At 48.7% G+C, this 14,005-nt stretch overlaps 1 protein-coding gene across 2 annotated transcripts; it reads right to left on the reverse strand.

The window, feature by feature from the left end:
* Positions 1–857: 857 nt before the first annotated feature.
* hlfa (HLF transcription factor, PAR bZIP family member a) lies at positions 858–9,069 on the reverse strand. 2 transcript variants are annotated; one of them, XM_047038727.1, is made up of 4 exons: positions 8,711–9,069; positions 7,150–7,497; positions 2,568–2,785; positions 858–1,838 (listed from the first exon to the last, which is right to left on the reverse strand). In XM_047038727.1, exons 1-4 carry the CDS (start codon positions 8,823–8,825, stop codon positions 1,623–1,625), a joined length of 897 nt encoding a protein of 298 aa, XP_046894683.1. In that variant the 5' UTR covers positions 8,826–9,069; the 3' UTR covers positions 858–1,622. The 2 variants fall into 2 exon arrangements, with proteins under 2 accessions (XP_046894683.1, XP_046894682.1); XM_047038726.1 differs by having other exon boundaries at positions 7,150–7,500.
* Between the last annotated feature and the right edge of the window lie 4,936 nt (positions 9,070–14,005).

A 14,005-nucleotide genomic window follows, 5' to 3' on the forward strand; every position in this document is an offset into this window, starting at 1 on the left:
GTTTAAAGGTTGATAAATACAGGTCAAGAGAAAGAGAGAAAGAGGTCATGAGGGGAGAAGGAATGAAGAAGAGTGTGATGAGAAGGGAAGGACAGAAGAGAAGAAGACAGTGTGTGTGTGTGGGGGGGGGGGAGGTATTGTACCAGACAGTGTGTGTGTGAGACGCGTGGTTAGAGGGTTCAAATGTTAAGGAACACCCATCCTGTCCCTCACTCCCCCCTGTCCCCCCTGTCTCAGCCCCCGTCTCCCCCCTCACTCCCCCCTGTCCCCCCTGTCTCAGCCCCCGTCTCCCCCCTCACTCCCCCCTGTCTCACCCCCCTCACCCCCCCCTGTCCCCCTGTCCCCCTGTCTCACCCCCCTCACTCCCCCCTGTCCCCCTTATCTCACCCCCCTCACTCCCCCCTGTCTCACCCCCCTCACTCCCCGCTTCTCCCCCCTGTCCCCCCTAGTCCCTCTATTCTCCTTCTCTCCTGGAGGGGCAGGTCTTAGGGCTACCTGGCAGGAGTTGAGGATGCAGAGTATGGCAGGTTTGGGACAGGTAGTGTGTTCCACAGGAACATCTATTTAAGCTTAGTTACATCTACAACCAGACAGCATTGTTGCTCAAGGTCAGGGACATGTTTAACAGCACCAGTTTATGAGTGAGTCAGAGTTATTCCCAGGTTGACCAGATAGATGGGGAGAAACAGAGAGAGAGAGAGAGAGAGAGACAGAGACAGAGGGTAAGTGCTCATAAGCAAATATTGACATCAAAGAAGCTCCAAAAAGTTAGCAAACAGCTGGTGAGCATTTAGGGAGGAACAGACACCAAAAATAAGAACGGAAACACAATAATATACACGTCAATAAAAGAACCATTTGAATTAACAGACGATACGCAGACCCCTCAGAACACGGTTGCAGACCTCTTGTGGGGAGAGTGCAGAGAACGGCATCCTACAGGTAGGCTAACACATCCAGAACTTTAAAAAGAGACGGCAGGGGCGAGGTTCTTAGAGGAACCACTCCAAAACACACGAAGAAGGAGGGATGGAGGGAGGAGGAGGAGGACAGGGAGCGATAGTTCTCAGTTCTGAAGAGACATCAAAAGGGTAGGAGACGACAGCAAGTGACACTCTATGGAATCTCTTCCAATAGGAACAAGCTTTGAAAAGATGGGGCAGGGCCTGAGGTCAGGGGGATGGGTTGATTGGTGGATTCGATTCTCCTCCAGGAAGTTGAAAGTGTGTGTGTCCATCTACAAGCATGTACTTGGTTGACAAACAGGAAGAGGAGAGAAATAGAGGAAGTGATGCCATCTGACAATGACAACTGAATAAAGAGAATCACAGAAGCAAAATGATAAGGAGTTGTGTTCAAGGGTAGGTGGGGGGGGGGGGGATTAGGGGCAGGGGGGGAGTGCCACCAAAAGGGAGACACACACTGTCCTTCACTCTGGGGTGTGGAGGACACAAGCATGGGGGGGTGTACAATCATGGAGGGGGGGGAGAAGGAAAAGGGAGGAGGCGGGGGTATTCACTGGGGCCCATGTTGGCCAGGGCAGTAGGGGGCAGGGCAGGGCTTGTGTTGGGCAGGGCAGAAGCTGGTATTCACTGGGTCCTGTGTGGAGGAGGAGTGGGTGTTTACAGGGGCCCGTGTCTGGCCTCATATTTGGCCAGAGTGTTCTTGCAGCGGCCCAGCTCCTTACGCAGGTCGGCCACCTCCATCTTCAGAGCCGTGTTCTCCTTCTCCAGGAAGCCGGCTCGGATGGCGATCTGGTTCTCCTTCAGGCGCCGCGCGTCACGTGACCGCTTGGCCGCAACGTTGTTCTTCCTGCGCCGGGCCCAGTACCTATCGTCCTGCTCACACGCACACACACACACACACAAACACACACACGTAGGCGCACCCACAACCAGAAAGGCAAAAAGAAAGAGAAGGAGAAAGGTTTGGGTGTAAGGGCAGTTGAAACAACACCAGACACACGCCACGAATATGCACGCCAGCCTCCGCTCCACTAGCCTGTCTGCAGGCAGGAAGAGCAGCCTGCTCACTGAATATAGAACACCATCGATCAGAACACTCTTCTTCTTCTTTAACACCGTGCTCGTGTCCTCATGCATATTCAGGTGTGTTTCTGTGAGGCTGGGAGGAAATAGGCAGCCGGGTTTGGGTTCGCTGGCTGCGTGCCAGTGCCGCCCCCGCTATTTCCAACACATCCTGTTCCGTCGACCTCCCACGGATTATGTAACCATTCCGAGACAGAGAACAGAGAACAGAAGGGAGGACGGAGGGACGCCATTTTATTTAGCCCATGTGACCCATGGAACTGATCCTTGGCCTTCTGCTGCACTTTCTGTTTGCACAATGCGCATGACGCTTGAGATACAAACATCAGCTAAATGAGTCAAATGTAAAGAGATCATAACAGTGATCCTCGTAACAGACCCACAAGCGCAGGAACGTAAGGTATCCGAATCAAGCTTAAACAACAAACAAACGCCTTATCTATAACCATGTGTTGTTATTCCAGCCATGCAGGTCTCATTCTTAAGCCCCACCCCCATGTGGGTGAGTTTGTTCCATACCTTGAGGTCCTCCGGGATGAAGACCTTGCGGGCCTTTTTGATCATGGGCTGGGGCTTGAGCTCTTCAGCGGAGAACTTGCGTTTCCTGGGGTCGAACATCTCCTGGCCGGGGACGCTGGACAGCGCCAGGTCGGCCGGGTCGGGCACGTAACCCACGGGAACCTGGATCGAGTCTGGGTCGATGGGGCTGGGGGTGTCCCTGGCAGTGGAGGGCAGGACTGGGGAGGGGAGGAGGAAGGAGAGAGGTTAGCCGCTGACTGGGGCGGGGAGGGTCTGTAGCTTCAGGATCGAAAGGAGAGGAGGAGAGAAGAAGAGTGGGGAGGAGAGGAGGAAAAAGGAGAGGAAGAGAGAGGACAGGGCCTGTGCTCTTCAGAGACTCTAATCAGGCTAAAGACCCCAGAGGGAGCTAGATGATCACGAGGTCATGACAGCTTCACATGCTCCCTCCTCCATATCTCTCCAACACATCCCATATCAAAAGAGTCAGATGTAATTAGGTTTGTTGTGGAACCACGTCATGTGAATGCAACTATCTAACAGTCTCCACGTGTCTACAAAGCAAAACAGAGGTAGTTGTTTATTTCCTCCACCAAGGGACGCTATTTCATAGTGAATGTACTTACACACACGCACACTCACACACGCACACACAAACATACACATACTGGAGTGGTGTTATCAGTGGGTTAGTCAGTTGAGTTGATTGGGACAGTTGGATGGAGTGGAAGTGACTGAGGGGTTAGGGCCAGGCCTGCTTATTGAATAGCCTGGGCATGTGAACATGCAACCTTGCAGGCAACTAATCTGTACTGCGCAGCTAATCTGTACTGCGCAACCTCAGATGGATTATGATACCCCACAGAGGTCACGAGCTGGAGTCTGTCTCTGGACCTGGGCCTGGGTTATGTTAGCCTGTTGAACTGAAGGGCCTTGTTGGACAGTTAATTTAATCAGCAGCATCAACAACAACATCGACAGTAACAACAACAACGACCACAGCCGCACACACAACAGCCGCACAGACAACAGCGGCACCGACAACAGCGGCACCGACAACAGCCGCACAGACAACAGCCGCACAGACAACAGCCGCACAGACAACAGCCGCACCGACAACAGCCGCACAGACAACAGCCGCACAGACAACAGCCGCACAGACAACAACCGCACAGACAACAACCGCACAGACAACCAGCGCAACAACCACAGACAAGACAACAAGTTACAACAACGACCGACTGGCAGCTGTCCCCACACAGTCCCTGCTTCTCTCTGGCCTCTGGGGACAAGCATTGACGAGGCCACCGACACAAATTAAACTTAGAAGATCCAACTCACAATTCTTGTACTGAAAAACGAAAATTCTATTACGCAAGTACACAAATCCAGGCACATTTCTATTTTCAGCCACCACCCTCACGACTACCGAGTTCAGAGGTCTTCCTGGGACACCTGCTGGTACATCTTCTATCTACTACACCTACCTTCGGGTCATACCAACACACACTCATGTACACACAAGTATGTTTAACCATTTTGGCAAGTACAGACAATTCACTCCGATTCAAAATTGTGCAATCCCTAACCTTAACACTTAGTGTAATTCTAACCCTAAAACTAATTCCACCCCTAACCTTCCTAAACCGTCCTAGAATAAAACACTTAAAGTTTTAGCGCAAGGGTCCTCACAAGGGTAATTAAACAAGCCAACCAAAACACACACACACACACACCGTTAGCTTATTACCAAGATAGACTCTAAGCTCCTTATGGGGTTAAATGGGACACAAGCTGTCAGCCCAGATTAGATCAACATGTGTATATAACAACATACCCCAAGCTAGACAGCAGTGAGAGCAAAAGGGCAAGGAGTGATCACTATGAGTTACAGGGCAGGGGGGGGCTTAGAGTCAAGGACTACATTTGACCCATCCATGTGTTCGATGGTGTGTGTGTTGAGAGCAGAAGAGATAAGGTTTGGAACATCTTATAGCCAATAACTTGGATGTGGAGTCCAAACCAGGACACAACAGGACAAGGATGTATCCCGGGAGAGAGAGGACACGCACACACACACACACACACACATACACACACAATCTAAGATGAGATAAGATAATCCTTTATTTGTCCCGCAGTGGGGAAATTGCAGTTTGCAACAGCAGTAGGGTACAGAACAGCACTCAGAGTACAATTAAATATAGAAAATATAAAAATATACGAGATACAAGATACAGGGAGTTATAAAAAATATGAAGATGAGGATATAAGGGTTTAAAATAGTAAAATAATATCATAATATATAAAGTAAGTGAGAGTTAAGTGTGAGTTAAGTTTATTCAATCTATCACATAACCAACCCTAAGTCCCAGATATAGATCCTCTAAACATCACAGACCTTGTACCTGACTGTGACATCACAGACCTCGCACCTAACTGTGACATCATAGACCGTGTACCTGACTGTGACATCACAGACCTCGCACCTAACTGTGACATCATAGACTTGGTACCTGACTGTGACATCACAGACCTTGTACCTGACTGTGACATCACAGACCTGGTACCTGACTGTGAAATCACAGAACTGGTACCTGGTACCTGGTCTCTTCATCTCTATCAGAACCTCAACCCTCCTCATTTCCCATTCTCAGTTAGAACTCCAGGGACACACGACCATACACGCACTGCATTGTGATCGTGTTGCTGGTTAGTCAACAACATCCAGAACAAATATGAGATTTCAGAAATAGACTTCAAGTATGCCTAATGCAGTACTGCGTGCATACATAAACACTCACACACCATGAACCCCTGTCTGCAGTGCACTAGAGGCACAGCCACCCTCAGCTGCTGTAAACACAACAATACCTTCTCTGCTAACTTCACAGCTTCTGTTAGTGTGTGTGTGTGCGTGCCTGTGCACACATGCTAAGCTAGGTTAGAACATAGCATGCACGTGACAGGAGAGGAAGCCTAAGACATGTGATGTCCACAGAGAACGGTCTGTGCTTGAGCCAGCACTCTGGCTCTGAGAGAGAGATATAGAGTCAGAGAGAGAGAGAGAGAGAGAGAGAGAGAGAGAGAGGGTCAGAGAGAGAGTCAGAGAGAGAGAGAGAGAGAGAGAGAGAGAGAGAGAGAGAGAGGGGGAGGGAAAGAGAGGGAGAAGGAGGGGCTTAGAGAAAAAAAGGAGGGACAGAGAGCGGAGCTCGTAGCGTGACAAGCCCATGTTAGCGGCAGCGAGGAGAGAGGGAGAGGATGAGAATGGGGAGGGGGGTGGGGGCAGAGAGGGAAGGCACACGGCTACAGCATGTGTAGATCACATGGCCCTGCTGGAGAGGAGGATGGGGCCACACGTGAGAGAGGTAGAGAGCTTATCAGGAAGGGAACACCAGCCAAACTATCCCAAACAAAACACACACACACACATGGACCCCTTCACGTGCACACGCCAATCTCTCCTGCCCTGATTGTGTGTTCCCTCCAGACCTGCCTGTGTTTGACCAGGTGTGTGTGTGTGTGTGTGTGTGTGTGTGTGTGTGTGTGTGCGTGTGTGTGTGTGTGTGTGTGTGTGTGTGTGTGTAGAAATGCAATGACAGCCAAACAGTCAGGTCTACCTGACTAACTTGTCATCCACACAGGTAAAGATGTATCCTGGGCAATAGATATGGTGAGGACTAACATTTAGTCTCTAGTGATAGTAAAGCACAACTAGGGAAGGTTATAAACTGTTACATAGTGTACTCCATAAGGTGTGTTTATAATAGTAGCATTTATGAAACGTTTATCTGTCTCTACTTTGTTTATAACAATGAATTATTTAATGAAAATTAATTATTTTAATTGAAAGGGACATACAAGGGGAAACTTAAACCTGCGAAAATCTGATCAGCAGTCACATTCCTACCACTGAGTACCCAGCTGAGAGAATGGATAAAAGCAAAAACGTGAAAAAACACCTCTGTTACTGCAGGAGTCATCTAGCCACACCTCCATATCCTGGCTTCCAGATCCCACATCACCATGGAACCAGCCTGGAAGCATCCAGGAGGCAACTAAGAACCAGCCTGTAACCAGCCTGTCAGATTCTTAAACCCAGCCTGTTCTGCAGAGTGACAGAGCGTGTACCGGCTGGGTGTTTCCAGGGTCAGAGCCATAATTACAGCTACCATATATTTCTCCTCCTCCATCGCCACGGTGAAACCATGGCAACCTGCCAGCCAGTCTTAAGGTGCCGCTCTGTCACACCACGCCATCTCTCCTCTCCATCCCCTGCTACATGCAGAGAGAGAGAGATATCTTGTGTGCGTACTATATGACAGTGTTTTTTTCAACAGCATTTTCTCAACTCTCTATCTTCATCCTCTCACCTTCTCTCTCTTTCTCTCTCTCTCTCTCTCTTTCCTCTCTCTCTCTCGCTTGACTCCTTTGACCTCTCTCTCTCTCTCTTTCAGTCTGCTCTAGTCTAACCTGTTCAGTCACCAGCATAGCATCAGCCCCTCCCACTGAGGTTCCACCTTCTCAATCACCCTCTCAAACACTGAGTGCCTGTGTGTGTCTGTGTGTGTGTGTGTGTGTGTACCTGTTCTGGCAGGGTTGTGCAGCAGGGTCTGGGAGGGCGTGGTGGAGGTGCAGGTTCTGCTGCTCAGGTCCACCACAGAGGTCAGGACGGGGGTGGAGGTGAAGGCCGAGAGGGCGGGGGGCTGGGGGGCCGGGGACGCTCCCTGATCGCTTTCGATGGAGCTGGCGGGGATGCCGTTCTCAGACAGGAACTCCTGCAGATCCATGTACTCCAGCTGGAAGTTGTCCACGTCGTAGGGCAGCGTCTTATCCCACAGAGTGGGGCCCAGGAAGGCTGACTGGGGAGGGTGGGCGGCCGAGCCCTCATCCTCCAGCTTCTTCTCCTTCTCCTTGTCTTTACCATACGCCCCTGCTGGGGAGGAGAACAGGGGGGTTAAAGCGTGGCGTCTGGTAGGAGTGACACGTGATCTCCCTGCTGCGTGTTCTGAAGAGCCACTGCTCTCCAGGAGGAAAGCTGAGAGGAGCACAGCTGTCAGCCATCATGACACCATGTTACCCTGTCACCTTCATACTGTCACCCTGTCACCCTATCACCCTCTCTCGGTCACCCTGTCACCTATCACCCTCATCCTGTCACCTATCACCCTAACACCCAGTCACCCTCTGTCTGTCACCTTCATCCGGTCACCCCATCACCCTCACCCCATCACCCTCACCCCATCACCCTCACCCTGTCACCTTCACCAACATCAGCACGGTTGTCCAATGAGGAGCTCACGCTTCCAGCTGACATAGGTGCTGAGGAAGTTCATCCCACATGCATGTTATTGTTTGAGTCGTAGCTTCCACCAGTCTCCATCTTTGGTTGTCTTTCTTGTCTTAGTCAGTGAATGATGCTTATGTCAGCTCTCTGCCACTGATGTCCAGACCGTGTCTAAAGTTAGCTTTCCTGGCCTGAGAGCCATTGAGAAGAACCACCATGAAAAAGGAAGGATCTGTACTTGGTCAAGAGCCCCTGTGTCGCTTTGGGGGGAAAATGACATTACATTGTTACATTATTAGTAAATGTAATTGTGGGTCCTGGGGGGCTGTGGCGGGAACCAGCCCCCTCTGTGGACCACTGTGGAAAACGCAGTCTCCGCGCGCAGCCTCTTCCTCCTAAACCACAGGTGATTGCATTTCTCTGACCCTGCAAACGCTGCATCGAAATACCCATTCAACCTTCTAGCGTGACGCGATAAGCCTTATCTACACACATATATGACTTATTTTATGATGACAGACCGTGTGTGTGTGATGGACTTCGGATATAGACTTGAGGAAGGCTGTATACAAATTTTATCCCACAAAGATAGTGCTGATGTCCGAAGTAGTCCCCTATTCTGATGGAAGCGCCACACAGTGGGCAGAAACACTCATTATAGGACTTACGGAAAATAATGATGCACTTATAAACTCTACATCCTTGACTGGCGCATTAAGGATTGAGCACAGCCATCCAGACCCAGCGTGTAGCCGTAGCCTATACGTTTTCCCTGTATGTTATGCTACAAACAGAGCGAGAACAGGTCAAGCTGGTGGGATACACAGTCGAACACGATCCTTGGCTTGTTTACTTTTACCTTCATCTTGTTGAAAGGGTAGTTTCATAGGGTTCTCGAGCAGGGACTTCAGCACGCCATGGGTCGACGGACGGAAAGTTGGGTTAACAGACAGCGGTCTGGACATTTTCTCCATGGGTCTGGAGCGAGAACGCTGAAAAACCTTTAATCCAAATCGTCGAAAAATGTGAATCGAACCGTCAAAATCCCTTTAAAGTCTCGATCCAACCTTGATTTGGGAAACCCAAGGAATGGATATCCGTGCATAAACGAAAGGAGACAATCTTTGCTCAACGTCTCCAGCAGCTAAAGACACCAGAGAGCTGTTGCTTGCTGCAGAGCTGAGGTGGAGCCTGAAGCTAGTGGGACGGCTTGTCCCATGTGCAAAGTCTTTGGCTACTGACGTCAAACCGTTGGCCAAACTCACCCTGAGAGGAGAGTCAACAGAGATCAAGTGCCTCAGAATCCCGGACTCCCTTAGTTTAACTTTGATTATTTCAAACGCGATTTGATATTATTTTAAACGCAAATTGCGATTAATGATGTTCATTGATTAGTAACCACTTGTTAACCTTGAAACCAATTAGGCAAAATAATATAGGACTCGTTCACCTTGTGGAATTCGTAACAAGTGCGCCTATGCATTAGTGCGTGCAGTCTAGTCCTTGTGCTTATATTTGAGGTATAACAAACGTAGAATTAAACAGTAATTTGGCGCTGTACGTCTCAAACGTTGTGCAATGCCTGTTCTATATTGGGTTTATTGCGTCCAGTCATCATTTATGAAGTCTGTGACGCTCTCACACAGTGGTTTTTAGCGTACGGGAAGAAGCGCCGAGTAAAGAGACGCCGGGAGGAAAGTCGGTCACGTGAATATTAGCGAGTTGACCTACTTTTAACCAATGGCGGTTGAAAAGCTGTCTCCAGTCTCTTCGGTCGGGAGTCGGGGACACATTGAATTGCGTGTATTCAACCTCGCATGAAAAAACGCCTGAGTCACTTATTTTCAGATGTTACCATACACTACGGTTTTTGAAATAGGAAAAGCGTAGGCTAAATCTAATTCTCAGCCATTTAATTCAGCCATATAGGACACAAAGTAGAACATTTGAGCAATATGAGAAATGATACGTTAGGCCTGCTTTGATTGATAGTGTTACCCTACTCATTTTACTCTCAAAAGCATTGTTTTGCGTACATCCAGCATTGTTTGCTTAGCTTACAAGCTTGTTTAATCAGCGCTTAAGGACCTACGTTGCTCCTGAAAGTGTAGGTCGAAGTGTACGTGTACGTTGGTTCTGCCAGTCAATACAGCTAGATGTAGGTCAGAGAGTGTCATTGTCCCTGTTTGTGCGTGTGTGTGGTGTTTATTTATGTACACACACATCTAAACTGTAGATGCATCTATTCCACACACAAAAAAAGCTTTGTTGTGACAAATGTTGCCAAACCCAAACTCTTATGTTACATAAAAAGTCAACATTTCAAAAGCTTGCTTCTCTGTCTCTGGGGGATTTCCAATCACGTTGTCAGGGTTGGCGTTGTTGGCTTTGACTTAAAGAACCTCTAAAATAAAAACAGTGCTTGTGTATGTACATGTCTGCAATGAGAATGTGTTTGTTTGCCCGGGTGTGTGGGCATATGTTTATGTGTGTGTAGGTGGGTGTGTTTGTATGAATATGTGAGTTTGTTTGCTTGTGTGGCTATGCGTGTATCTGTGTTCATGTGTATATGTATAAATATGTGTGTGTTATATGTGTTTGTGTGTGTGTGTCCTGATGAAGAGGTCCAAGACGTGATGCTATTTCACGGAGGATAATTGTCTTGTTCTGTCACAGGGTGTGTATGTCATGTGATATATTGAAGTGGATTGTTTTTCAGACAAAGGACATCAGTGTATGAGTCTGAACAACTTTCTAAACCCAGAAGTTGAGAGCACTCACGCACACACACACACACACACACACTCAAACACCCACATGCACGCACGCACGCTCACACACATACACACACACGCTCACACACACACTCACAGCTGTTTGGTGAACAGCCGGCTGGTCTGTGTGACACCCTCTACAACACAATCTGGAATGATCCAGCTTCTCATCCTTCTCTCCCTTTTACATTTCATGTATTCCTCCTCTTCCTTTCCTCCTTCTTTCCTCCTCTCCTCCTCCTCCTTTCTGTTGTTCTCTATTCCCTCTGCTCCTCCTCTCCTCCTCCTCATTTAGTCCTCCTCCTCTCCTTCTCCTTTCGTCCTCTGCACCTCCTTCTCCTCTTCATCTTCCTCATCCATCTACAAACATAACAGATTTTGATGGGCTGATTTGGCAGCCACAAAGGCATGAATATGAAGCATTGTAGCAACCTACAGATCCATCTATGTATATGTATATTACTCAGTTGGATTAATCAAAGTGACAAACATTCTTTACATGCAGAAAATAGAGTACAACATCTGAGGATTCATGGCTGTCTATAATGAGCTAATCAGATTCATAGAAAACGTACGTTCCATGCCTTGGAGGTTGTATACAGTGAGGAGGGGTTTGAAACATCCAGTGAAGGAGAGGATGTGGACTGTGCCCTTCTGAACCCGGGGAAACGCCCTGCTCTCCGCTGAGTAGCGGGGGAATCCATGTTCAACTGTTTACATGGGCCCCCTCTGTGCTGCTCTGAGCTGCAGCCAGGCATGTTTACGTCTGCATGTCTAATACTAAAACCATGCACTGTTATGTTGGGATTCATCACGTTCTGTATGTATATGTGTGTGCGTGTGCGTGTGCATGTCTGTGCGTGTGTGTGAGTGTGTGTGCATATCTGTGTGTGTGCGCGTGTGTGTGTGTACAATCCACAGGCCTGCTGCTCACTCCGGGATTATGAGTGCATCAAATCCCTCCCTCTCGGTCATCCCTTTTTCGGGGAAGGGTGATGACGCGACCCCTCTCCGCTGCTCTGCCCCTGCTGCCCCTCACGTCTGTGTGGACACACACAGCCTTTCACGGCCTCCACGGATCTCATCACATCACATCAGGTGGTGCTGGGATGGGGAGCACGCAAACACAAGCTCGCTGTGTGCGAGTGTGTGTATGTGTGTGTCTGTCTACATGGGTGGGTGTGTGTGTGTGCACATGGGTGTGTGTGTACATGTGTGTTCATGTGTATAAATGGCAGATCAATATAAAGAGCTGAGCTCACAGAGTGAAGGGGATGAAGCATACAGATGGTTGCTGTTGTATATATGTATATATATGTATGATACATGCATAATAATAATCCTATCTCATAATTCTGTCACGATGAGTGTGGGACTATGGGAGGTTATCCCAGATTACAGGGACATCTGACCATTCTAGGAACCCTTACCCTTCTCCTCTCAACTCTTCCCTGGTGTCTCCTGGTAACCTCCAGCCTCCCCTGGCTACCCCTAGTAACCCTTGGTAACAATGCCCCTGACTGTGATGTCAGTGGATTTAAAGGGACAGTCCACCCTAACCCTCAGTACTGTACAGAAGGTCTAGGTAATGGTAGAGTGTGTCATAACCATAACCAGCCACAAATCTCTGTCTCTTTTCATTAGAGAGACAGAGATTTCTGACAGGTTAAAGAACGCCATGAGATACTGTTTCACTCTGATATAGACAGGTGGTGGTGGGGGGGTGGGACTCGCAGTGATGGGGTACAGGAGGGTAAAGATTTCACATGCAGTGTGATACAACCTCCTCTCTCTCTCTCTCTCTCTCTCTCTCTCTCTCTCTCTCTCTCTCTCTCTCTCTCTCTCTCTCTCTCTCTCTCTCTCTCTCTCTCTGTGTGTGTCTCTATGTCTCTCTCTCTCTCTGTGTCTCTATGTCTCTCTCTCTCTCTCTTTCAGTAATCCAGAGCAGCTGGACCACATCTCACAATAAAGAGTGTAGGGTTCTCGTCTCCATAGTTACCCCTGGTCCTAAGCGTGGGTGCATGCTGGCTGATCTCTGACACCTGAAGCCTCATGACACAGGAGGGCTGCGACACAGGAGCCAAGCTTCCTGTGCCCAGGTGCATCATGGGTCTGTTCTGAGGGAGTGTCTGACTGGAACCACCTTGCATGCCAGATGGGTCATTTGGGAGCATTACAAGTGTGTTTTTTGGGGGTTGATTATGAGCGCAATTGGAGGTTTCTAATCTCCTCCCCTTCTCACTTTCGCACACTCTTCCCCTTTGACTTTACTTTCCTCTCTCTCTCTTTTGTGTGTGTGTGTGGTCTTTTATTGATCTTCCGTTGTATTGTTGTGCTAACTTATACAGGTGAATCCACATTTCCTGTTCTAGCCCACAATTTCCATTACAATCAGTTGGACCTGGCAATCACTAGGTGTTTTGGTATTGACTGCTCAAGTTCTTTCTATGCCGTGTATGCGTGCATATATCTTTGTGTGTGTGTGCGGTTGTGTGTGTCTGTGTGTGTGAGAGAGGACACCGTTGTGAACAAAAGGCTGAATCTTAATGGCTGAAGAGGCAGTTTTCTTGGATACAGACAGGTATAATCTAGATCTAAGTAGTCCTATATCTGCAGTCCCAGTGAACAGAATCTTTTCAGATAACATCAATGTACCCAATAATTACAATTACATTGAGTCATTTAGCAGACGCTCTTATCCAGAGCGACTTACAAGAAGTACAGGGACTCCCCCCGAGGCAAGTAGGGTGAAGCGCCTTGCCCAAGGACACAACGTCATTTGGCACGGCCCGGAATCAAACTGGCAACCTTCAGATTACTAGCCTGTTCCCCTAACCGCTCAGCCATCTGAATTTCACAGCTTCTGCTCTAGAGGTTGAAACACAGGCACACACTCACACACACACACACTCACACACACACACACGCACAAAAGTACACACCCATAACAAACAATGGTTGTGGGTATCGTGTTCCTCTGCTGTTCCTTTACGGTCATGCAAACACAGACACTGGAGGCTAGCTCGACTCATTATCTAGATGCCATGTCGTTTTTATTGTCGGCAACTTTTCGTAGTTCCTGATATCAACCTGGTGTGAGAGAGGAAAATATCTGTGGAGTCAAACCCAGCTGACCCTGGCCCAGTTCCACCCCCCCAGGCCCAGGCCCAGACACAAACACCCCCCCCCCCCCCCAGACACACACACACACAACCCAGCTGTCTCCTTCCTGCACTCTGAGTGGAGTCACATGCACACACATTTATGTGCCCATGCTTTCTCAGTCTCTCTCTCCCTCTCTTTTGTCTCTAATTCTTCCTCTTCCTCTCTCTTCCTCTCTCTCTCTCTCTCTGTCTCTCTCTCTCTCTCTCTTTACCTAT

The sequence above is a fragment of the Hypomesus transpacificus genome, chromosome 17, assembly GCF_021917145.1.
Source record: "Hypomesus transpacificus isolate Combined female chromosome 17, fHypTra1, whole genome shotgun sequence".
NCBI lineage: Eukaryota > Metazoa > Chordata > Actinopteri > Osmeriformes > Osmeridae > Hypomesus > Hypomesus transpacificus.